At 42.0% G+C, this 25,381-nt stretch overlaps 1 protein-coding gene across 4 annotated transcripts in view; it reads left to right on the top strand.

The window, feature by feature from the left end:
• Window positions 1-25,381, top strand: part of AMPH (amphiphysin) — a 211,229-nt gene that overhangs the window by 148,216 nt on the left and 37,632 nt on the right. For 2 of the 4 annotated variants that reach the window (XM_045793493.2, XM_045793491.2), the window contains exons 11-14: window positions 408-536; window positions 18,144-18,260; window positions 21,713-21,736; window positions 23,728-23,751. In XM_045793493.2, coding sequence (XP_045649449.2) covers window positions 408-536; window positions 18,144-18,260; window positions 21,713-21,736; window positions 23,728-23,751 — 294 coding nt within the window. Of the gene's footprint in view, window positions 1-407; window positions 537-18,143; window positions 18,261-21,712; window positions 21,737-23,727; window positions 23,752-24,030; window positions 24,553-25,381 lie in introns of all 4 variants that reach the window. The other 2 variants (XM_087861200.1, XM_045793492.2) reach the window with 2 other exon arrangements.

The raw sequence follows: 25,381 nt of genomic DNA, 5'->3' as shown, positions 1-25,381 counted from the left end.
GTGGTCTCACTGAGTCCGGTGAAAAGCTTTCCTGGTTATAGTGTCAAATTTTAATTTCTTGCTGAAATGAGGAATCCGTTTTGGTTGACTTCATATAGGGGGTCACCCTGGTTTAACTTGAGAGGCGTGGGCGCCCGGCCCTGCAGCCCTGCATGTAGTGCTGGCGTTGAGGTGGATGGGGTCACCTCGCCTGAGTGTCTCTCGAGGGGCCCTTGTTTCTTGGTGCTCCCAGAGCCACCAAGGCAGACAGCATTCTCTACTCCATCAGGCCCCTTATTTCTCTGTGCATATCTAAATGTCAGTCAGTGACCAGTACGTCCGCCCAGCACTGTTCATGGGGCATTTCTACACATCTCGCATGCTGTCTGTGGCCGAATTAGTTTGCTGGTGTTTCTGTTGTTTTGTAGACAAGGAAAGGGCCTCCCGTCCCACCTCTGCCTAAAGTCACCCCAACAAAGGAACTCCAGCAGGAGAACATCATCAGTTTCTTCGAGGACAACTTCGTTCCGGAAATCAGCGTGACGACGCCTTCGCAGGTAAGTGCCGGCTGTGGGGTGGGGATGAGCACACACGTACCAGGGCCGAGGGACCCTCAGGGACCAGCTTTCAAGGTGGCAGACGTTAGAGCCGGCAGCGTCATTTCCGGTCTCATCCAGGTTTGCTTTAATCACTTGGGAGTCCCAAATGGGAGGTGTACGCACAGTATTTGGAAATACTGAAAAGTGTAAAATGAAGAATTCTAACAGTCACTGACATCATACCACTAATGCCCTTTGGTTTCTTTTCCTTCAGGCTTTGGTTTCTAGGTGTGTATTGATTTTGTACCACAACATTCAGATTGTATTGTTATGGATTCCCGAATTTTCTACTTAATCTTATTGAACATTTTTTCATGTCACAATATTGTCTTTTCAAAAGAAAACGTGTAACCAGAGTATTCTCTCCGACGGATGGACCAGACTGTGATTGTGGTCACAGGTCACTTTCTGTTTTCCTGTTTCTTCACCAACGCTTCTGTGAACATCAGTATATATGAATTCAGGTTTACAGCCTCAATTACTTCTTCTGTATTGCTTCCCGGTAGAGAATAGGAAAATGAAATTAAAAGAGGTGAATATTTTTAAGCCTTTTGCCCTTTGGCACAAGGAACTGTATCCATTTACATGACTTGGCAAAGACCCCGGGGTGCACGTGGTCCAGCTCCCTTGGTCGGCTGCAGACCCCTCGCTGCTAGCCTCCTGGTTGTCCCATTGTCTCGAGAATGAAGCTTCTTCACCTCCAGAGCTGTTCCTCATGCTGCTGAAACCATTACTTTAACAGGGAAAGCCCCCAGAAACATCCTGCCAATATCACTTGCCCCCAGTGTTCTCAGGGTCAGATAGAATACCTACATTTTGCAAGAGGTGTGAACGCAGTGCTGTAATTACCGAGTACGTCCATAACAACACTGTGGACGACATGCCAATTACAGTCACATCCTGTTGATAATAACAGGAATGACGTACTAATCATAGCTCAGGAAATAGACATTTAGAAGCAATGCGGTGGCAAATCATAACGTGTTGTTGTTTTACGGGCATTTATCAATAAGGCGCAGTAACTTTTAGCAGTTGTTTTCCTTCTTCTGTGGTTGGTAGGAGATGGTGAATTTGGTAAGGTAACGGGGCTGTGACATGTGATTTAGCGGCTCCTTTGAAGAGGGAGACTTGCACGGTGATTAGTGCACGGACAGATGATGTCTGTGGTTCCATAGAACCCATCAGGGATAGTGGTCTCAGAGCCAGGTGATCTCACCTGGCACCGGCCATTGCATGAGCCCCAAACTCCAGCAGTTTTTGTTTCCAACTTGTCTCCGTTCCTTTGGTTTGCGAACAGCGCAGCTTCCTTCTCTTTTTTGCTCTGTCAGTTTTCAGACTAAGAGTGTTTTAGGGTGATCAGATCCTCATTCAAGTTGCTTTCCCCTGCACCCTCAAAGAACGTGCTCTCGATCCCGTCCCCTAATAGAGAGCGTGCTCACTAGAAGCCACATGTCCTTGGCTGAAGGCACCTCCATTTGGCACTGGAGGCAACTGAAGTCGAGGCAGTGTGGCACGTAGACGAGTTCTAAAGCTAAGATGGGGTTCAAAAGTGTTCTTTCCTTTAAAATGTTTTGTTATTTGCAGTTGGCTGGCTCATAAAGGGTCCTTCGTGGTAGGGGGAAAAAAAAAAGAATCAAAGCACTTTTTAAAATTACAAGTGCTAGAAGAGGCCCTGAAGTACTTCTAAGAGGGAGAACTTTCGTGATATTGTTGAGCGGTGGTCATGGGAAAAGTCAAGAGTCGGGGACAGAGGGAGAGGAGGCACCTTTCAAAGCAGAAGGGGTTTGGGCTGGGGCTGCCGCAGTGACGCATTTGGCTGGAGGGCCACCTGCCCCAGCCTGGCTGGTCTTGGTGCACAACTCCACGGCCCAGGGGAGGAGAGGAAGACACCCCTTCCCCCGGACCTTTTATAACACGGTGGTTGGGCACCCCCTCCATCAGTGTGCCAGGTGGTTTTAAAAGAACTAACCATCAGAGACCTTGTGCAGGTGCGTTTTGGGGTTCAGCTTCATTTATACTGTTTTCTTTTCATCGGGAGGAGGGAGAATGGGGTTTTTGTGTTTTTTTCCGCATCTGAAGCAGCATGGCTCCTGCAGTGGACCCGAGTGTGTGACCAGAAGCATCTCTGTTGACTAAGCGGCTGTTCATCTCATGTCACCACGTCAAGAGATGGCGTGAGGCAGGGATTTATGGTTTAGTCCACTTTCTCACTTATTGAGTGATATGATCTAGCTTTACTTAAAATTACGTGGATGCTGCCTTTCCCTGAAGCTTCTCAACCTCTTCCTCAGTTGCTTGTTCCTCTGTAGATATGCACAGCTATGTGTTCCTTTACCCTTTTTGGGTCACATGCATCAGAGTTTCTGAGTTAGCAGATCGGGGGTGGGGGCCAAGAATCTGTATTCCTCACAAGCCCCCCAGTGATGCTGATGCCGCTGGTCGTGGGATCACGCTGGGAGAGCAACTGTTGTCTGCCAGGATTTCCAAATCTGTGGCCATGAACCATGAACCAAGTACCATAGTGAATAAACAGGGTTTATTCCAGGGAAATATCCAGCTGAGTCAAGGGTATATCATGATCGACCATTTATAACTGCTCCACTTAAAAATAGTGTGACTGGAAATACTCCATATTTCTGACCTTTGGACTCACATATACACGTACGTGCATGCTTGTAATAGCAGATGTGTTGATCGGATTCTTGTGGGGGCACCTGGGTAGCACAGTCGTTAAGCATCTGCCTTTGGCTCAGGGCGTGATCCCGGCGTTCCGGGATCGAGTCCCACATCGGGCTCCTCTGCTGGGAGCCTGCTTCTTCCTCTCCCACTCCCCTGCTGTGTTCCCTCTCTCGCTGGCTGTCTCTCTGTCACATAAGTAAAATCTCTTAAAAAAAAAAAGATTATATGTGAAGCTGCATATTCTAAGTGAATGGACTGTCTTATCAGGATTATAATGTTTTTATTTATTTATTTATTTATTTATTTATTTATTTATTTGGTGGGCAGCAAAGCAAGGTTTATTGAGCAATAGCAAAGTGATAGTACAAAGCTCCCGAAGAGGGGAGGGGGCCCTGGGAGGTTGCCCTGAGGTCTATAATGTTTTTAGACATGCACAGGTAAATGATGAAAAACAATAAATAGAAATGTCAGGAGAAAATGAGTTACCAGCTGCGTGGGATCAGGGTATTGGAAGCTAGCAAGCTGAGGTGTATCTGAAAAGCTTTTCTCCCAGATACATGTATTTATAATAATAAGGAGTGATCTGTTTCAGTTTTATTTTGATATTTTTACAAAGCTTATTAAGTTATTCTACCTTGAGCAGATAGGTTTGTGTCCCCAGTTTGCTATTTTTATCCTGAGCTCAGTGGGGAAGAACAGTGTTTGTATTAATCCCACCCAGGAGCTCCAGATGTGGGGACTGAAATATTCCTCACCTGACGGATTCGCTTGTCTCTCGACCACCAAGCTTCATTATGGTGACAGTCTCTCCTAGTGTGTCCTGGGATCCGAAACAAATCCATCAGACCTACAGAGCCCTCTAATGGCTCCAGACCTTAGCTCTATCATAGAATCTTCTCTGGGAGATAGCCTTGTCTGCTTACAGGGAGAGGTCTGTGTGTCAACACCAAAGGGCTGACCTTGCTTTTCTGGTTCTATGTTTACAAAAATGGAACTGCCGGAGGACAAACCCAGCCTTTTCTATTTTTCCCTCCCAAGAAACTAAATAGGAAGAAATCTCCTGTGTGTTTGTGTGTGTGTGTTCCTGCATTATCCTTTTAAAACAGCATTTTCCATCAGGTCCCATAAGATGCTGTGGAAGGGGTTCCTGATCATAGGAGGCTGGGAGCAGCTGCATCTCCTTTTGCTTTACATTGTTTATGTCCGTGTGTTCAAGGCTCTGAGAAGTTCTGCAACAAAAGCCCTGTTTGTTTAAATCAGTTTCTCAAACAGTCTCCCTTTCACGCCAAAGTACTACCTGTTCCAGGGAAATGGGCGTTAGGCGAAACATGTTTAAAAAGGAAGATTTAGAAGGTATTATGTCCCAAGAAATCAAATTTATGGCATATAAATAGGATTTTAACAGATCAAGACAGAAAAGGCTATCATGTATGTATGCACATAGATATGTGCACATGCAAGGTTGTTTCTTTTCCCTTCAAACAATGTTCTGAACTGCTTTCTCTTCCGACTTTAATTCCATCCATATTCACCCTCCTTTCCCACCAGGGCTTTCCGTAGGGACTACGGCTCTGAGCAAATATTTTTGCTCGGGGGCAGGGGGGAGGTCCTCTGTCCATATAACCAATTTGAATCACTTAAGTGAGCATATCAGCACCGTTCTGGTGGCCAGTCCCATGGGATTCCACACACGAAATGCCATGCTGGCCGGTGGCAGCAGTCTACTCACCAGCCACCCTCTTGGAAACAAACCTGGCTACCACGTTCCAGGATGACTGGGTGGACCTGAGCCCCAGACTTCCTGGGATAGATGATGGATGCTCCATAGAGAATAGGGTCACAGAGTGCTCCAAAGAGGAGAGGTGGGGGCCAGGCCCACATGGGTCCTGGTGCCGACTTGGGGCGCCCTGACTGGATAGCCTTGCTAGCCACAGCTGCCACCACGAGAAGAGGACTTAGGAAATATCAGGAAAGGTGTTCAAGAGGGTGGGGGCCCCCCCTAGGTGCAGGGCTAGGGGCAGGGTCCCTGCTTGCCTAGCTACCTCTCACATGGCACAGAGGAAGACGAGATTTCCTGTTTTCAGATTTTTTTTTTTCATAGCAGGGAACCCCTAGCTATTTTGCCTCAGTCTTGTCCCAACAACGATGTTGCCTGTTTTCTGTTTTTCATACAGCCTTCTCCTTTGCAAATCCAGGCAGATTATCTTCTGACCATCCAAGCTGATTCCTCCAGGCCCATCTGTCCATTCTTGTTGGGAGTACCTGCTGTGCAGGGAGGCAGTCGCGTGGCTGTGGGCGTCCCGTTAGCACATTAACTTGGGTACCTTTCATCTCTGCTTTCCAGCCAAACGCTGCAGCTCACATTTTAAGTTCATGAAATCATCCTATTTTTCCTAGCCAATCAAACGGAAGTAGATTTTCAACTTGTTTAATAAGTTCACGGAAGGGTCCTTTTTGTCTCATCCAAACAGAGGCCATCCTGCAATCCTGCACGCACGCACCACTCACGTCCCTGGTACGTGTCACCTGGTTCTGAATACCGCCCTGGCTCTTCTTTTCATCCGTAGCCCATTTCTGGACCAGCTGCCTCTTCTTCCAGTTGATATTTTTTCAAAGTAAACATGTTAGCATTCTTGTAACACTGAAAGAATTAGTAATATGGAAATTAGAAGGAAGAAAACAGTGCATTTGGTCGGTCCGTTGCCCGGGTGGGTCACCTGCGGCACCATGGGTTCCTTTCGGCAGCAGTAGCCAAGCAGTGTGGTTGACTTATCATCTGGGGCCCTGACGATATTCTTAAATCATTGTGTATGTTGGCCTCACAGCCTTCCAAGGTTCTCAGACTCCTGAGCCTCTCGCAATGCCTAGACTTTTTGCACCTTCTCCTGTTCTGCATTTTATATTCTCTTTGCAAAGCATCTCATGGTGTGAAGCTTTTTTGCGATTTTGTGTTTTTGAACATGGTTTGAGGTATGGGCAGAGAGTGGGGGTTAGCTGGTGCAGAGAGGCCAGTGGAGGATGGGGAGAAGGGGAGTGCAGAAGAATGAGTTGGGGAGACGGGCAGGAGCTCACGATGGGAAAGCATGAGACTGAGTATGCTATATGCACAGTCTCCTTCAATTGAGTTTTGACATCATCCCTATGATTTACAGGCCATTATCCCTACTCGAAAGCTGAGTAGATCTGTCATCTTTCTGCCACACCGTGATGCTCCCAGGGCAGACATGGAAAGCAGAAGTCTGTAGACCGCGCGTGCCAGCATCTTAAGCCCCTTCAGGATAACGGATACCAGACATCCAGTAAATTGAACAAATCCATCTTAACTCTTTCTTTAATTAATGTTCAGGATGTATGTTCTTGAGAAACATCTTTGGGTTTTCGATATTAGCCAAGTCCTTCACGTTGTCACGTATCAGCAATATTATTAAATTCCAGATGCAGTGAACTGGTTTGTTCATCCAGTGGTCATCACAGAAGTCACTGTAAGCACAGGCCCTCTCCCTGTCCCCTCTGTCCCTCTTCTCAGTACTGTCAGCTGTTGAGCTCTTGCTCAGCGTATGCAAGGCCAACGAGCAGACTTATAACGTGCTACACTAAGGATGGTTGTGCCATCTACCGACTTGTTTGGTAAAAACAAAACAAAACAAAACAAAAATAACAACCCACCCACCTAGGGAAACAGTTCCTTAGAAAGTTGAGTTTGTTGTGTGTCAGCTCATGAGAGCATTTTCAGGATTATATAAACGTAGGTAGACCCATAGAGCAAATGTAACATTTGTGACAAGTCTAGGTCATGGGTAAATGGATCTTCATTGTACTATTTTAGTGTTTAATATAATAAAAGTTGTAGAACAAATACTTGACAATGTCCTATGAAATAATCGATGATGTCCCATTGTAAGATCGCATGTCTAAAGCTCTTGAGCCCGGGCAGTAGAGTTATTACTGTTATTACTGTTACTCACATTAACTGTGATGGACCCATCTGTAACGGCCTTGTCACAGGCTTCCTTCCCATCGTAAAGTTAAGTTTCCTTAGGCCGCTGCATGCATTACTAATGAAATGCTAAAACTTCACTCACTGTTAGAAATTGTAAGCTATTTTGTGACCCTTCAATAAAAGACATATCTATGACATGAAAAATAACTTCCAGTTGGCCTCATTGCTAAAAACTTTATTTAAGCTTTCTGTCTTAAGCTTCCTTATCTGACCTCCCCTGCCTTGTTGGGAAGTTATAAGTCTCCTGCATAACATTTAGAATAGAATAAATGTTCTCAAAATATGTTTAATAAAAGAATAAAAAATAAAGAACTCTTGGGAAGAAAGAGTACCTATGGCTTTATTGTCATCTGGCTCACTGAAATACTGTGTTATATTAGGAAATCAGTGTGTGTGTGTGTGTGTGTGTGTGTGTGTGTGTGTGTGTCTGTATGCAACCCGGGGGGATGGTTTGCAAACTCTAAATGTTTTGTGTCTATGGCTATAAATTGAAATCTCTGTTACCTGATATGCTTATAAGAATAATGCCATAAAGGATGCATTGTTAACACAAAAAACTAGTAAATTACAGAGAAGCAAAGGGTAAAAGTTTAAAAGCGTCATGACATTTCCCAGCAGAAACCACTGTACTTTTGAAATGTACTTTTTGTCATTGGGGCAGAGGGAGAGGTGGGAGAGAATCTTAAGCAGGCTCCACATCCGGCCCGGAGCCTGACTCAGGGCTTGATCTCACGACCCTGAGATCATGACCTGAGCCCAAATCAAGAGTCGGACGCTTAACCGACTGAGTCACCCAGGTGCCCCTAAAGTATACATTTTGATAAGGTTTGAAATATGTGTATACCTGTGAAACCATTGCCAGGATCAGGATAATGAATATACCTGTCACCCCCAAAGTGTGCGTCTGTAATCACTCCTGTTCCTCTCCACATACTGCACCTTCCAGGCAGACACTCATCTTTCTGTCCGCATATGTTCATTTGAATTTCCTAGAATTTTCTGTAGATGGAATCATACAGCATGTACCCTTTTTGGTCTGACTTCTTTTATTCGACATAATTCCTACGAGGTTTATCCGTTTTGTAACGTGTATCAGCAGTTCATTTCTTCTCGTTGCTGAGTAGTATCTCATTCTATGGACATGTCAGGGTTTGGGGGATTTTTCATCTATTGATGGATATTTGGGTTGTTTTCAGTTTTTGGGTATTACACATAAAAGTACTGTGAACGTTTGTATACAAATCTTTGTGTGTACACATGCTTTTATCTCTCTTGGGTAAGTATCTAAGGGTAAACTGGCTGGATCATATGGTAGGAATAAGGTTAACTTTTTAAGTAACTGCCAAACTTCTAAGTGATTATACTATTTGTGTTTCCATCCACATTGCATAAGAGTTTCAGTTCCTCTGCATCCTTGCCAACACTTGGTATGGTTAGTCTTTTTAATTTTAGCTGTTCTGATTAAGTGTATAGTGTTATTTCATTGAAATTTAGTTTTCACTTCCTTAACGGCTAATGATGTTAAGCATCTTTTCATGTACTCATTTGACATCTGCATATCTTTTTTTTTCCCCAGCTCTCCTGAGGTAGAGGTGACAAATAAAAAATTTTATGTATTTAAAGTATACAACTTGATGTTTTGATATATATTTACATTGTAAAGTAATCTCCCCAATCCAGCTAATTAATATATACATCTCTTTACATAATTACTCTCTTTTTTTTGTTATTATTTTTGTTGACGTGAGAATACTTAATATCTATTCTTTTGGCAAATTTCAAGTGTGTAATACACTATTTTTACTTACAGTCGCCATGCTGAACATTATAGATCTCTAGTACTTGCTTAACTGAAACTTTATACCCCTTGACCAACATCTCCCCATTTCCCTTCCTCTTAACCCCTGGCAACCACCATTCTACTCTCGACTTCCATGATTTTGACTATTTTAGATTCTACATATAAGTGAGATCACTTGTTTTTCTGTGTCTGGCTTAATTTACTTAGCATAAAACCTTCTGCACAGCAAAGGAAACAGTCAACGGAGTGAAAAGGCAATCTAGGGAATGGGAGGAAATATTTGCAAATCACCTATCTGATAAGGAGTTAATATCCAAAATATATAAGAAATTCATACAACTCAATAGCAAGTCAAGTAGTTGGATTTAAAAATGGACAAGGGACCCGAAGAGACATTTCTCCAAAGAAGATACACAGATTGCCAACAGGCATATGAAAAGCTCAGCACCACTAACCATCAGAGAAACATAAATCAGAATCACATTGAGCTCTCACCTCACACCTGTTAGAATGGGTATCATCAAAAAGACAAGAAATAACAAATGTTGGTGAGGATATGGAGAAAAGGGAATCCTTGTACACTGTTGATAGGAATGGAAATTGGTAGAACTACTATGGAAAACAGTATGGAGTTGCCTCAAAAAATTAAAAATAGAACTACTTTATGATCCAGCAATTCATCTTCTGGATATTTATCTAAAGGAAATGAAATCAGTATCTCAAAGAGACATCTGAACTCCCGTGTTCCCTGCAGCATTATTCACAACGGACAATACATGGAAACAACCTAAGTGTCCAGTGGATGAATGAGTGGAGAAAATGTGGTATATATACACAGTGAAATATTATTGAGCCTTAAAATGTAAATCCTGCTACTTGTGATACTGTGGATGAGTCTGAAGAATGTTATGACATCAGTGTATCATCACTGGCGTCTGTGAAACACTTTTGCTGATGTTTTATTTATTTATTTGATTGAGTTTTGAGAGTCCCTTATATATTCTGGATACAAGTCTTTTATCAGATATATTATTTACAAATATTTAGTCCCAGTGTGTGGCTTATCTTGTCGTTCTCTTAGTGCTTTTTTGAAGAGTAGAAGGTTTTTATTATGATGAAATCCAATTTATCCAATTTATTTCTTTTTTAAGAATTAGACATTTCATGTCACATCTAAAAAAATCTTTGCCTAACCAGGGTCACAAAGGTTGTCTTCTGTGTTTTCTTCTAGAAGTTTTATGGCATAAGCTGTTACAGTTTAACAGGGTCTGTGACCAATTTGTAGTTCATTTTTTAATATGGTGCAAAGTGTGGGTTGAAGTTTATTTCTTTATTAATGATGCGTGATTGTTGAAAAGTCTATCCTTATTCTACTGAATTGCCTTTGTACCTTGTGGACAATTAGTTATCCATATGTATGTGGTTCTATCTCTGAACTCTGGTTTTCCATTGATCTATTTGCCTACCTTTTGTGCCTGTACCATATTATCTTGATTACTGTCACTGTAAGTAAAGGAGTCTTGACATCAGATAAGGTTAGTCCTTCAACTTTGTCATTCTTTTTCAGGATTGTTTTGGCTATTTTAGACCCTTTGAATTTCCATATGAATTTTAGAATCGATATGTAAATTTCTACAAAAACACCTTCTGGGATATTTTATTAGATGACTAGGGCTGTTTTAACAAAGAACCAGGAACTGGGCGGCTTACACCAACAGACATTTATTCTCTCACAGTCCCGGAGGCCGTGAGAGACCAAAGTCATCACCAGCAAGGCCATGCTTCTTCTGAAGGTCTGGGGTGGATCCTTTCTCGCCTCTCTCTCCTGGGTGGTTGCTGGCAGTCTTTGGTGTTCCTTGGCACCTAGAACATGATTCCAGTCTCTGCCTATGTCATCACGCTGCATTTTCTTTGTGTGTCTGTGTCCTCTGTGCTCTGTATCCTCACATGGCATTCTCCTTTTGTCTGTGTATCCAAATTTCTCTGTTTTTATAAGCTCACTGGTCATTTCATTAAGGCCCATCCTAATTTAGTATGACCACATCTTAATTTCATCACATCTGCCCTAATTGCCAAGTAACGTCACATTCACAGGTTCCTTATGATCATGAATTTTGGGGGCGGTGGGGGAGGCACAGTATTCAACCCAGTACGGATATTGATTGGTATTGCATTGAATCTGTAGATCAGCTTTGGGAACATTGACATCTTAATACTACTGAGTTGTGTGACCCATAAACACAGTATAGCTCTCCCTTTATTCAGGTCTTTCTGATTTATGTTTGCTATGTTTTATAGTATTCAGTGGACAAGTATTTCTCATCTTTAGTTGGGTTTATCCCTAAGTATTTCAGATTTCTAGTGCTATTGTAAGTTGTATTTTTAAAATTTCAGTTTCTGGTTGTTCATACTATTATATGTAAATACAACTGATTTTTGCATATTCATGCTATATCCTGCAGACTTGCTAACCTCAATATTCCTTCCTGTAGCCTTCTTTATAGATTTCCTTGGATTTTTCTATATAAGTGATCATATCTTCTGTGAATAAAGATAGTTTGACTTTTTTCTTTTTATCTAATGCCTTTAATTTCTTTTTCTGCTTATTTTAATTTCACTGTCTAGTACTGCCAGTGTTGTTGAATAGAAGTGGCGAGGCAGCCATCCTTGTCACGATCTTAGGGGAAGGCCTTCCAGTCTTTGGTTATTAAATGTGATGATAGCTGTAGGTTTTCCTAGATACTCTTACCGGGTTGAGGAAGTTGCCTTTTTTTCCTATTTGATTGAGAGTCTTGAACAGGAACAGATATGAATTTTTTCAAATACTTTTTTCTACATCTATCAAGATGATCCTATGAGTTTTCTTCTTTTGGTTTGTTAATACGATGAATTATATTCGTGAGTTTTCAGATGGTAGGTCAATCATGCAATCCTGAGATAAACCCCAGTGGGTCATGATGCAGTTCATTTTTATATATATTTTCATTCAATTTGCTAAATAGCTTTCTCCAGCATTTTTGCATCCGTGTTGATGGAGAACATTAGTCCATAGGGTGTTGTTTTTAATAATGTCATTTTCTGATTTGATTTTAGTACCAGGGTAACGCTTTCCTCATAGAATGAGAAACAGTCGCTCCTCTTCAGTTGTGTAGAATTGGTTTTTTTTTTTTTTTTCTTCCTTAACTCTTTGGTAGAATTCACCAGAGGAGTCATCTGTGCCTATGGAGTTTGTTTTGTTTTGTTTTGTTTTTCTCTTAAGGTGTTTGTTTGTTTGTTTGTTTGTTTGCTTGCTTTTTTAATTTGGGTATGGTTGATACACAAGTTACATTAGTTTCAGGTGTACAACACAGTAATTCAGCTTCTCTATATGTGGTAGGTTTGTATTTCTCAAGAAATTTGTCTCTTCCGTCTAAATTGTTAAATGTATTGGAACAAAGTGGTTTATAATACTTCTTTATTGTTCTTTTTTAGCATCTGTGGTGATGCCCCCTCTCTCATTCCTGATGTTGGTAATTTGTACCCTCTCTTTCTTCCCGCCCTCCGTGATCAGTCTGGCTGGAGGTTTATCAATTTTATTAATCCTCTCAAAGCACTTCCTTTTGGTTTTATTGATATTCTCTCTCTCTCTTATTTTCTATTTTATTCATTTCCACTCTGATCTGCATAATTTTCACTATTCTATTTAGAGTTTAATTTGCTTTGTGTATTTTTCCCTCCTAGTTTGCAAGGTAGAAGCTGGAGTTACTGATTTGAGACCTTCCTTCTTTTCTTCTATAGGGAGTTAGTGCTATAAATTTTCTCTAAATACCGCCTGAGCAGTGTCTCACAAATTTTGGTGTGCTGTCTTTATTCTCATTCAATTCAAGATATTTTCTAATTTCCACTTTGATTTCTTCTTTCTTTTGATTTTCTCTTCTTTTGGTTTCTTTCTTTGGGTTATTTTTGTCCAAACATTTGTGGGTTTTTCCAGAAATAACTCTCTTACTGATTTCAAACTTAATTCACTGTAGTCAGAGAGGATACTCTGTGCGACTTGCATGTTTTTATATTTATTGAGACCTGCTCATTGTCCCAGAATAGTGTCTATTATGTTCCGTGTTCTACATGCACGTGAAAAGAATGTGTATGCTGCTCCTGGGTGGAGTGTTTTCGTGCAAATGAGGTCAAATTAGGGCTTGGTGTTTTCTGTATCTTCTATAACCTTGCTGATTTTCTATTTCTTCTTTCAGTTATTGAAAGAGGGCTAGTGAAATCTCCCCTACAAAATGGTGCATTTTAAAATTTCTTTTTGCTGTTTTCTTGGTTCTTGCTTCATGTATCTTCATGCTCTACGATTGAATGCATAAATGTTTAGAATTAATGATTAGAAGGAAATGACCTTCTTTATCCGTAATAATGTTCTTTTTTTTTTTTTTTAAGATTTTATTTATTCATTTGACAGAGAGAGAGAGACAGCCAGCGAGAGAGGGAACACAAGCAGGGGGAGTGGGAGAGAAAGAAGCAGGCTCCCAGCAGAGGAGCCTGATGTGGGGCTCAATCCCAGAACGCCGGGATCACGCCCTGAGCCGAAGGCAGACGCTTAACGACTGAGCCACCCAGGCGCCCCCGTAACAATGTTCTTTGATTTGAAATCTGCTTTACTTGACATTAGTATAACTATTACAGCCGTCTTTTGGTTAGATTTGGCCTAGTGTATCTTTCTCCATCCTTTTGCTTTTAACCTTTTTGTGTCTCTCTATTTGAGATCAGTTTCTTGTAGGCAATATCTTGTTGAGTGTTGCTTTTTTAGTCCAACCTAATAACCTCTGCTTTTCATTATATTATTTAGACCAGTTTCATTCAATGTAGTTATTCATATGGTGAAGTTTATTTATTTATTTTTTAAAAATATTTTATTTATTTATTCAACAGAGATAGAGACAGCCAGTGAGAGAGGGAACACAAGCAGGGGGAGTGGGAGAGGAAGAAGCAGGCTCATAGCAGAAGAGCCTGATGTGGGGCTCGATCCCACAACGCCAGGATCACGCCCTGAGCCGAAGGCAGACGCTTTAACCGCTGTGCCACCCAGGCGCCCCGCAATCACTTGTCTTTTAAGGAGATTTAAATAATAACTAAAGTCATATATTTTTACCTACATAGTATTTCTCATTCCTTTGGTGCTCGTCATTCCCTTGTATAGATCCGTGTTTCCTTCGAGTATTATTTATTGTGCCTGAACCATGTGCTTTCACATTAGTTGTAGTGTGGGTCTGATGGCAGTGAATTCCTTTTGCTTTTGTATGTATGAACAAATAGTCCTCTCATTTTTGTTTTTCCAAAATATTTTCAAGGGGCACAGAATTCTAAGTTTCTTCCTCTCAGTACTTCAAAGATATTGACTCACCATCTTTTTGCTTGCATTATTTCTGGTGATAAATCTGCTATTATTCTTGGGTTGTTCCTCTGTGAAATAACACGTCTTTTTCCTCTGGCCAGTTTTGAGAAATGTAGTCATGATGGGTCCTGGTGCACTCCCTGTGTCTCCTATCCTCCTTGACCAGTGGTTCCCCCAAAGCTTATACTTTTCATGGTGAGTGGCAGGAATACAAAAAAACAAGTCAACCATGCCAGCCTATTTCAAGCCTTTGCTTGTATGACACTCGCTAACATCCATTGGCCAAAGCATGACAGACGGTCACCCCCAAGTGAAGGGATAAGGAGGTAAACTCCCATCTGTCAGGAGGCCATGGCAAGGCTAGGCATAAGGATTATGATCAAATGATATACCTGTACTGGAAGAAGTTCAGTACTTCAGTTGTAAGCTTAGCTGTTCCTAGCAGAAGACACTTCATGAATTATAGTACAGAAGATTATTATAATTGGTAAGATTTTCCCATTGGATATTTTCCCCTCTGTGGTTTACACATCTAGTCTCCTTTCTTAGGAGTACATTCTAGGTCATCTCCTCTAGACTTTTAAGGGTAAAACAGTACTTAAGTTCTAGCTTCCAAAAGCTTAAGAATGTTGGGACTGTATCAGATCTACTCCAATGGTGAGACAGGTGGAATGAGAGAAGATTAGTTTTCTTTTATAACGTTAAGGGAAATGACACGTCACCGTGTTTCAACATGTAATGATAGAGCTGCCATTGTATAAAGGAATATCACAACAACAGGCAACTTCCTTTTTGTTCTTTTTGTAGTTCTATCAAACTACTCTTTGCTATGAGTTCCTTAAGGGGTAACTCCCAAGAATTCAGGGTGCAAAACCAAATAGAAGTTGAATTTGAAGAAGCCAACAGCACATTTTGAAGGCAGCCACACTGGTATTATGGATACTTGAGGATGGTGGTTTTACACAGATATAGTTCATTACCAGTAGTAATTAATAACAGTGTAGCTTCCGTTTCCATTTAGAGTCTCTTCTATATGGTATGTACAGTGCATTCATTGTCTTTCCTACTCACGGTAATCTTACTAGGTAGTATCTCTCACTTTTTATGCATGAAGAAATGGAGGTGCAAAGAAGCTGAACTAATTGCCCAGAGAGAGACAGCTAGCAAGTGGCAAAACTGGGTACAAACCCTACCCATCTCAAAGTCTAAGCATAGCACTGTAGAGTCTAATGCCTTTTTCCATCCTTGATGTCTAAATTCCCATCCAAGCTTCCTTAAGGGGATCTGTTATGCTCATAGGGGATTAATGGACATATTTGTATGGGCTCATATTTTATGGAGCACTTACAAACTCTCAAGAATTCCTCTGCAGGTCCTCAGGGTACCTGCTTGAGAGATGGGGGACCAGGTCTTAGCAGCAGCCTGGAAAAGCACCGGAGTCAAAGGCATCCAGCTGTTTCAGTCCTGCCTTGGCTGCATTGCAGCTGAAGGACCCAGGCCAACAACTAAGCTCATTCAGCCCATTCTCCTCATCCCCAGTTGGAAGAATGATGCCACTTACCCCTTGAGGATTAGATGGTGCAGGTGAATGAAGTTTGAGGAATCTAGTAAGGTAATCCTTTGAAGGCAATAACAGCGTTGTGAGGTTGTCGTCAGTAGACTGCAGCAAAGTGCCCTAACCTGACTTAATATTTATATGTATTAAGTTCTCAGGACAGGGCTTAGCACGTTCAAAATGAATATAGATGTTCACAAAATTTTAAAAATGTAACTTGTATAAATGTTGGTGAAAAACAAAACTGACACAGATTTTGAATAGGGGCCAAAGGAATCCATTGATAGTTTTGTGATTGTAATTATTAAAGAAAGAGGGATCTCAGAAGCGCATTGTCCTTGTGAAATTTAGAAGCGTATAAGATCAATCATGCTGCAAAATAGGTAGCTCAGAACCGACAGCATGATACTGAAGCAGATTTCCTACTACAGTGAGCGTGGATATACTAAAAGAAAGCATTATCTATTATGCCCCAAAGCTTTACATACAGTTTTAAATTTTATGTCTGTGATCAATATTAATTAAAAGAATGCTTATTCTTTAAAATCTTTCTCTACAGGGTGCCCGGGTGGCTCAGTTGGTTAAGCATCCAACTCTTGATTTTGGCTCAGATCATGATCGCAGGGTCGTGAGATTGAGCCCAAGTTGGGCTCCTCGCTCAACTCGGAGTCTGCTTGAGATTCTTTCTTTCCTCTCCCTTTGCCCCTCACCCCACTCCTGCATGCGCATGCGCTCTCTCTCTCCAATCAATCAATAATATCTTTCTCTGAACATCCTTATTTTAATATATGCTTTATCTGTCATTGTGACGTTTCAGTTTCTAGGCAACAAATGGTAAAAATTGAAGCTTCTATCAAACACCAAACACACGTAAATTGATTCTGTGAAAACTGACCCAGTTCTGTTCACCGTGGTAGTTTTTGGAGACTTTATTTCAGCTCTGACCCTTGCTATGTAACTTAAGCCAGAGTTAGGCTATGATAAACGAGGAAATATTAATGTTCGGTATTATAAATGTTTTGAAATTATCATAGCAAGATTCTTATCCTAGGTCTTATTTGTCTTACCTCTTTCTAATCCAAGAATGTTATTTTCCAGGGGAGGGGGGTGGGGGAATGGGGTAGGCTGGTGATGGGTAGTAAGGAGGGCACGTATTGCATGGTGCACTGGGTGTTATACGCAACTAATGAATCATCGAACTTTACATCAAAAACCAGGGACGTACTGTATGGTGACTAACATAATAAAAAAATATTTAAAAAAATAAAAGTTTTCAACAGTCCCCAAAAAAACCAAAACAAAAACCACCCCCCAAAAAAAGAATGTTATTTTCCAGTGAATGTTGGGGGCATGGTTCTCTCCCCTCCTCTTTCCCTTTTGCCCTCCCTCCCTCATATGCATAGTTGAGACCAACAGCATTATGGTTGAAGAATGGATCATACGATAACTAGATCAAGGGATAGGGTCCCTCTGAGGGGATGAGGCAGGTGCAGGTAGGCATAGTAGACAAAGTCCCTTCCTTTCTATGTGCAAGCTTCGCAGGAGACATCATAGCAGTGGCCTACAGGAATGGCTCCAAGCCATCCGGTCATCTATAATTCTTTTTTTTTTTTTTTTAAGATTTTATTTATTCGACAGAGATAGAGACAGCCAGCGAGAGAGGGAACACAAGCAGGGGGAGTGGGAGAGGAAGAAGCAGGCTCATAGTGGAGGAGCCTGATGTGGGGCTCAATTCCATAACGCCGGGATCACGCCCTGAGCCGAAGGCAGACGCTTAACCGCTGTGCCACCCAGGTGCCCCATCCGGTCATCTATAATTCTCGATCTGAGATTTCTGAACTAGCAGAGGGGAGTCCTTGGATCTTGGTGGCATCAGGATATACCTCTCAGACGTTCTCTTCATTAGCTGGATTCAGACCAGGACAAAGCAGAGGAACTAAAAGCCTGGGTCACATTCCTGGGTGTCTTAGGTTATAGTTGGCCAGAGTTGGTAATTTCCCCCTTCACCACATTTAGCTGGTGAGTCTGGGAGCTTGTGGGTGAGCCGCCTAACTGGCAAACTATCAGAGCCTGCTTTGGGGATATTCAGTGGTGTTGAGGATCATGCATGGATTATATCATAAAGTCTCATACTTTGTTTTGTTTCATTTTAACAGAACGAAGTCCCTGAGGTGAAGAAAGAGGAGACATTGTTGGATCTGGACTTCGACCCTTTCAAGCCTGAGGTGGCACCTCCTGGTTCTGCCGGAGTGACCCACTCCCCCATGTCGCAGGTACCCAGTGGCAGTTCTGATGTTTGGGGATGACATTTCGTAAACTTGAAGAAGCTCTATAAGGTAGCAGATGCCAGTCAGGGACCCCCGTCCATTTCAAGTGACTTTTCTTTGGGGTTGACAAACATTCCCCAGTGGAAAGGAAGGGTAGAAAGAGGACCTTATCCATAGCTCTCCTTCCGAAGCTCCTCCCCCCATTAGCTCTATCCATAGAGCTGGGATGGCCACGCATTCCAGTTGGCCCAGGAATCCTCTCTGTCAGAGTAATTGTCATTATTAGTATTAGTTTGTGCTCAGAGTGTTCAGCTTTGGATGATACATTTTCTGGCTTCTCTAAATGAAGCTCTTTCTTTTGGCCCTGGGCTTAATCTTCTTACTGTTTTCTCTACTTTCCTTCCTCACGTTTTGCAGATTAAAGCACGTTAGAAATAACCTTGAAATTATGCCCCAACAGAAATGCTTTCTAGTCCTGGTAGTTTTGAAGTCAATGACGTTGTCCTCCTCCCCACTGCAGAAGCTTCCCTTATGCGATCTTGACTATGGCCAGAGCTGGCCTTGCTTATCCAGCTTGTCCTTGCTCATCGCTTCCTCACCCTCAACAGTTCGCTACTGCAGTAGCGATCGCCACAGCGTTTTGCAGCAGAGGGATCCTGGAGGTGGGCGCAGTAATGACGTCTAGATGATTCCTCTGCAGTAGACTTCCTTTACGACCATCTATGCTCACGAAAGGAAGTTAACTCAGAATTTGGCTACACAGAAATTGTTTATATCGGTATTTTTGATGTGCTTGGGGCCCATATTTGAATTTGGGTAAATCCAAAGATGCTAGAACATCCTAAAAATTAATTAATGAAGGTGTATTATAAAACTGAAGTTGAGAACTGAGACCTCGCTCAATTTTCTGGTCTTGAAGTCTTGTGATACCTTCCAGTAAACCACTTTCACCTCAATATAAACCTCGATAAATAAGCTGCTCCTAATCCATGCTTTATTCTAGATTGTGATTGGGTTTCTAAAGGCCTCCCTGTTGTAATATAGGAACAATAAAAATCTGAGATGTCAATAAAGCAGGTAATTAATAAGCAGATCAGATACTAGCCTTAAAGATACTTTACAAAAAATGGGTCTCTTAGATAAATGTTTGGGAAAGTTCTATTAACTCCTTTTTAAAAGGAGAGTCACAATATGCATTAGAATATTAAAGGCTCCAGGAAGTTCTGAAATTAAAAGAAAAAACTGCGTAGACTTGTTTAACTTAGAGTTTCCCAAATTTGTTTGACCACAGAAATCTGTTTTAGTGAAAGTTTCTTAATGGTTATTGGAATGTTCTCGAAGACATACTTTGGGAAATGCTAACATAGTAATTGTCAGCGAGTGTGAGGGTTCTGCCTTGGTAGCCGAGGAAAGCAGAACATGAATGCACATCTCATTCAGAATACTTCTCCATCAGAGCTCCCTCGTTGTGCAGAATTCATGGGCCTTCCTTTGCCTCGCTCGCCAGCGTTCGCTACTCTTGTGGCAGACAGCAAGTCTCTGCAGTGGATGCTGTCGTGGTCACTGGATGAGATGCCACAGCACTTCTGCCTGCGAGTTTGAATCTAGAGAGAAACCTCTTGTATCAACTCATGATTAAATAAATCCACAGATCATGGAACTTTGTGTAGATTTAGAACAAAGATTCTTTCAGAATTAAAAAAAATGACCTCAGTTAAATCTGCAAAAGTCTTCAGAAGAAAATGCATGATTGCAGTTAGGAAAAGCTGTGTGGGCCCCGCGTTCACCCTCAGGCCGGGTAGTCAACCGCCCCCCTTCCCAGTGGCTCTAGTTGAGTCATCACGCCACGGCAGAGTCATCCTGTGAGCCAGCTCTAATCACATCTCCTTTTCACCAAGGACAGTCTTAGGCTGTGATCACAAAAAGAACAGAGCCCTTAGATTCTGCTGGCCTGCTTTCCCCTTTGCTCAGAATGATCTCCCTTACCCATCGCCTGACCCTGTGCTTTAAATGTTCTTGCTGCTAGTGGAACGCCTCGCCTGTGATCTCCGCAGTGTCCATGCGAGTTAACACATCCTTTCATGATCCCGAGGACTGATAAACATGCCGTTTCACATTGCTGCCTTCCTTTGGAGAAAACACCAGTGCTGTCTGCATTATGCAGGGATGTGGAGTAGCTTTTAGGGGCTGTGATTCTTAAGAGGCCGGGAAGCAAGAAAACCCAAACCATCTGAGTAATCAGAAAGTGCATATTCGTTGCAGGAGTCCACATACAGATAACTGTGGCTTCCCATGCTGCGGTTCTGCTCTCCTTTCTTAGTTGTTCGACAGGTGGGTGCTAACCCAGAGACCAGCCAGGCTGCACAGAGATGCCGGGTGGCTGGTGCCAGACAGATCAGAGCAGGCCCAGATTGGGGGGGGGGGGGCTCACTTAGAACCACAGGGTCCATGTTCTGTAGTACAGAATCTTAATGAGACGTCTGTGACCCCATCTGGAAACTCCCATATTCTTAGATGGGAGTGTCAGGCTTTCTAATTTCCCGCTCATTTAGTGATTCAAAACAAGTGCATAAACACAGATCTGTTCTAGTCACAAAGACAAAGGCAGAAAAGGATGTGGCCTTGGTGGCAATTCTCAATCACAAAGGAAATGAGAAAGAGAGGTCTCCCTCACTTTCTCAAACACACAGAGGAAGTCACTTGAACCATCTGGATTCAATCCCCGTGATCAATGAGCTTGATAATTAAAATGCCAGTAGTAAGTCTAATTCATCCATATGTCTTAGGGGGCACCCTGCTAATTTGCATGATTATCTGTTAGTTGAGCTGTGTTATCATCTAATTTAACATATTGAAGAACTCTTTTCCTGGGGTTCATTTACCATCAAACTGGTCATAATGCAACCTCTTGAATATGGTGGGGGGAGGGGAGGAAGTGGCGTTAGCAGTGATTCAGATCTGCATGTCCTCAAGGATGAGAGAAACTCTAATATCTGGACACCTTGTACTTCATTGTAACTGTGTGTGCGCATGTGTGCACGTGTGTGTGTGTGTGTGCGTGCACACGCGCTCGCTAAAGTAAACCTGTTCATCATGTTTCAGATACAGCTTTCTACGTATAGTGAAAAGCAGACTGACTGGTCCTCTGCTGTCCAGTATGGTAGCTACAAGCCACATTTGGCTATTCAAATTCAAATTAAATAAAATAATGTAAAATTTAAGATTTGGTTCTGTGACACTAGCATCTTTCAAGTGCTCAGTAGCTACATGTGACTGGTGGCTGCCATCTTGGATGGCACAGATAGGGAGCATTGTCATCACCACAGAAAATTCTGTTGAACGGTGCTGTACTAAGTGTTTCAAAATGTTTTACTTCAAGAACTTTCGTCACCTCAGTATTTTTTACATGCTTGGGATTTGTATACTAACCATATTTTTGTTTGTCTGTTTGCTTTCAGACATTGCCCTGGGACCTATGGACGGTAAGAGTACTAAAAGCTTGTATTTTGATGTATCTGGATCCCTAGAAACTTGGAAACCCTGTTATATTTTAATTGACCTGTGGTGCGAAGAAGACCTAGACATTTTTAGTGATAATGTGGTCCCCCAGAAAAATTATCAGCTCCCTGATGGTTCCAAGCATTACCAGCACCTGGAAAAAATGGTGAGGAAAAGAGTGTGAGTGTGCAAGACACCTGGATAAGCAAGAATTTGGGGTTATGCCCCTTTATGCTTCTTCCTGTGGTTATTAGTGGCTACCGGAAATGTTGTAGTGAGGGGTGGGCAGATTTTTGGTTGCTTTTAAATAGAACAGAAGAAAACATGGATGAGAAAATGTAAGGGGCAGGTTACTCTGCACAGGGAATCCCTTTCTTACTATTATTTCCAATGATAATGAAGCTTTAACAATAAGAATTTGAGCTCTAGAGTCAGACAGCCCTGGGTTTGAGTCCAGACTCTAGCTCTTATAATAATATGACTTTGAGCAATTTATGAACTTCTTTCAGTCTCCACATTTCTCATCTGTAAAATAAGGGTGATGATACCTACCGCAGAGGCTTATGTAAGGATGAAGTAGATAATATTTGTAGATTGCTTAGCCCCACGTCTGGTAGCTGTTACTACTAATGATATGTATTCAGCTAATCTGGTGTGCAAGGATGAGCACTTCCAGAAGTCAGAGTTGGGAAAAAGACCGGAACAGGGCTTTGTGGTGGCTGCATGTGTGTTGTGGGATTGGGAGGGTGGCCACACCCATGTGTAGCCTCACACCCTCAGGGGCAGGGCGTTTGTCTGCCCTGTCTTGGAAAAGCTCTGGTCACTTGGTCTTCAGAACTCAACTGTTGAGTTTCATGTTTTCTTCTCTTTTAGTGAGAGAGCAACAGGAGCTTTTGCTAGATCTAGCTCTTCATGGGCCTGGTCTTCTGAAGTGACATTGCTACTCTCTTCCCTTCAAACAGAAAGATGACTGGCCCCTTCCCTTCCATAGGAGCGGGTCTATACTGCGCCACCTAGGATCCTTGAAGCATCAAGGAAGGCTCTCAAGAAAAGAGCTAAACGATGTTGATTGAAAACAGCCTTTATAGTGAGCTGGCTTTACTTGTATAATCACAAAAAGGGATACATGGACTGACATTCAGGCATTTGAATTCTAGCGACAACTCTGTGTTAATGGTCTTGACGGTCAAGAGGACACTGCTAATGTTTGATTAGTCTAGTATTTCATATCTTTAGTTAGAGTCATGATACATTTTTCCTTCCCTAGCTGGGAAGGGTATATGGTGAGGATGAAGGTATCATCTAGAAGGATCATGGATTATTTCAGAGGACAAACCTGTTAAGAATAGTGGCATTGACAAAATTGCAAAACGCTGGCTCCCTGGATATAGTTGCTGCTGTTCCTTGATCCCTTCAGTCTCCCAGTGTTGTTTGTTTGCGTGCACACAAGGCTTCTAGGCTGGGGGGAGAACATGAGGAGAATCGTCCAGTCAGAGTGGTTAGTATCAGATCATCCTCCCTATAAACACTACCTCAAAGGCAGAAGCAAGTGTGGGGTGAGTTTGGGGGAAGATTTATTCTGATATTGTGTCAGAGCATATGATATTGTGTACTTTTGTGGGTGCTAGGGCTTGGTCTTATTCTGGTGTTCTTAGGTTTGCTTATTTATTCGAAACTTTGCATTTCAGAGTCTGCTAAAGCAGAAGTCTTGTAATAGCCCTGAAACATCTTTGTTGACTAGAAAATGAGAGAGGCTTTCTTCATGTTTCAACTGTGTAGACTTAAACGGTATTGGAACAAAACTTATTCCTATCACAAAACAAGTTGTAAAATTTAATCTCAAACCAGTAAAAGCCACAGCTTTTAGGAGAGTGTTGACTCTGGACAGCATGGGATTTTCATGTGCTAGGAAATTTGCTTTTTTTGCCCTATTATTATTATTATTATTGATTATTATTTTTTTTAACTCATACAGACAAGCACTGATTTGGTACAGCCGGTAGGTAAATATCCAGAATATTCTGGAGTTTTTAAAAATACTTAATGTGCATTATATACATGGATATTATCTAGAATGAACTTTTTAAATTTTTTTCTCATGGCATTGCTAGTCGCAGATTTAACCTTAAGCCATTTAATTTAAATGCTCTGTAGCTTTACTTAACTGGTGCTACCCTACTGAAGAGCTTTGTGTTTCTCATCAAATCTTACCATGATCTATTTCATCTTATGTTTGTTTTGTTTTTTTTTTTCCTTTGCTATTCTGCATACTCTAAAGACTGATTCTTCAAAAAGTCTTTCCCTGTGTAACCTGATCATGGAGGAAACTCCAGACAGTGGGTTGGCCGAAGAAATCCAAAGATCTCAGATTGACCTAGGTGCATTTATTTGGGGCCCTGATGCTAGTACAGAGAGAGTCAGCCAGGAAATTACCCCAGGTGGGTCTCAGGAGGACTCTTCATGTCTGTCTGAAGCAGAGCAAAACATGGGACTATCCACGGGAATTTCCTCTTCTGCTGACTGGCACACGGTAGCTGAACAGGGTGAGCATGTCGTGGGGCCAGCCTCTCCATGTGGAAATGAAGAGCTGGACCCAAAGCCTGTGCCTGAAGCTGAATTTGCCACAGCGGCTGGTACGGAGATGGAGCGGCCTCATGACTTACCTGCCTCAGAGATGGCAGCCACAGAAACTGGTGGCCTGGTCAGAGAAGGTCAAGAAGATGTTAAACAGTCAGAAGAAGAGGAAGAGAAAGAGAAGATAGAAGATTCTATGTGGGCAGGTGTGGAGACATGTGAAAAGGTAGACATTGGAGCTGTTGATATCAAGGCACTAGAAGGTACAGAGGAATTTGAAGAGAAAGAGTGTGAATGTACAGGAGACAGGCTAGTAGATCTTCTTAAGACAATAGGAAAGCAGGACCAGGTGACCTTAGCAATCAGTAAAGAGGAAATGAGGAAAGATGTAAGAGTTAGTTGTAAGGAAAGGGAAAAGACCAATCAAAAGTATTTTGATAGGACTGATGTATTAGAAGAAGACCTGGAAAGAGTAGATATGGCAGCTGAATTTAGTGACAGAAGCCAAGGGCTAGATGAGGGGAATGAAGTAGTAATTCATAACTGTAAAATTATAGAGGGTTCTGGAGCTAATCCCACCCATCACACAGATATTTTGAATCTGCCTCTTCATACTGATTCTATATCTGATATTGAAAATGTCAGCCCTGAGGGATGGGGTTTAGCTAGAAAAGACATAAGGAAACATTTAATAGACCCTCCTAACTGGGATATAATACATCATTCAGGACAAGGCAGTGCAGATACTGCAGAGATTCAGCACGAGGCTGTGTTACATACTCCTGGGGTTGACAGGAATGAAAATCAGGCTGTTTTACCAATAAAACATGAGGTGGCAGTTCATTCTAGGACAGATCTTAATTATTCTCTGGGAACTAATGCAAACAGAAGAGATTGGTGTTTGTGTAAGGCAGAAGACTCATTAATAGAGGGGTCTGAAAGTACAGTGACTGGGAACTGTAGCCATACCATTAACTTGCCAACAGTTGTAAAAACAGACTCTTGGACAACAGATCCAGGTCAAATCTGGCAGCCAAGCTTGGATTCAGCAGTGA

This window comes from Ursus americanus, chromosome 3 (assembly GCF_024610735.1).
Source record: "Ursus americanus isolate L20-20 chromosome 3, mUrsAme1.1.p, whole genome shotgun sequence".
NCBI lineage: Eukaryota > Metazoa > Chordata > Mammalia > Carnivora > Ursidae > Ursus > Ursus americanus.
Note: the sequence above shows the minus strand (reverse complement) of the source record. Positions and strands in the feature narration are given on the sequence as shown.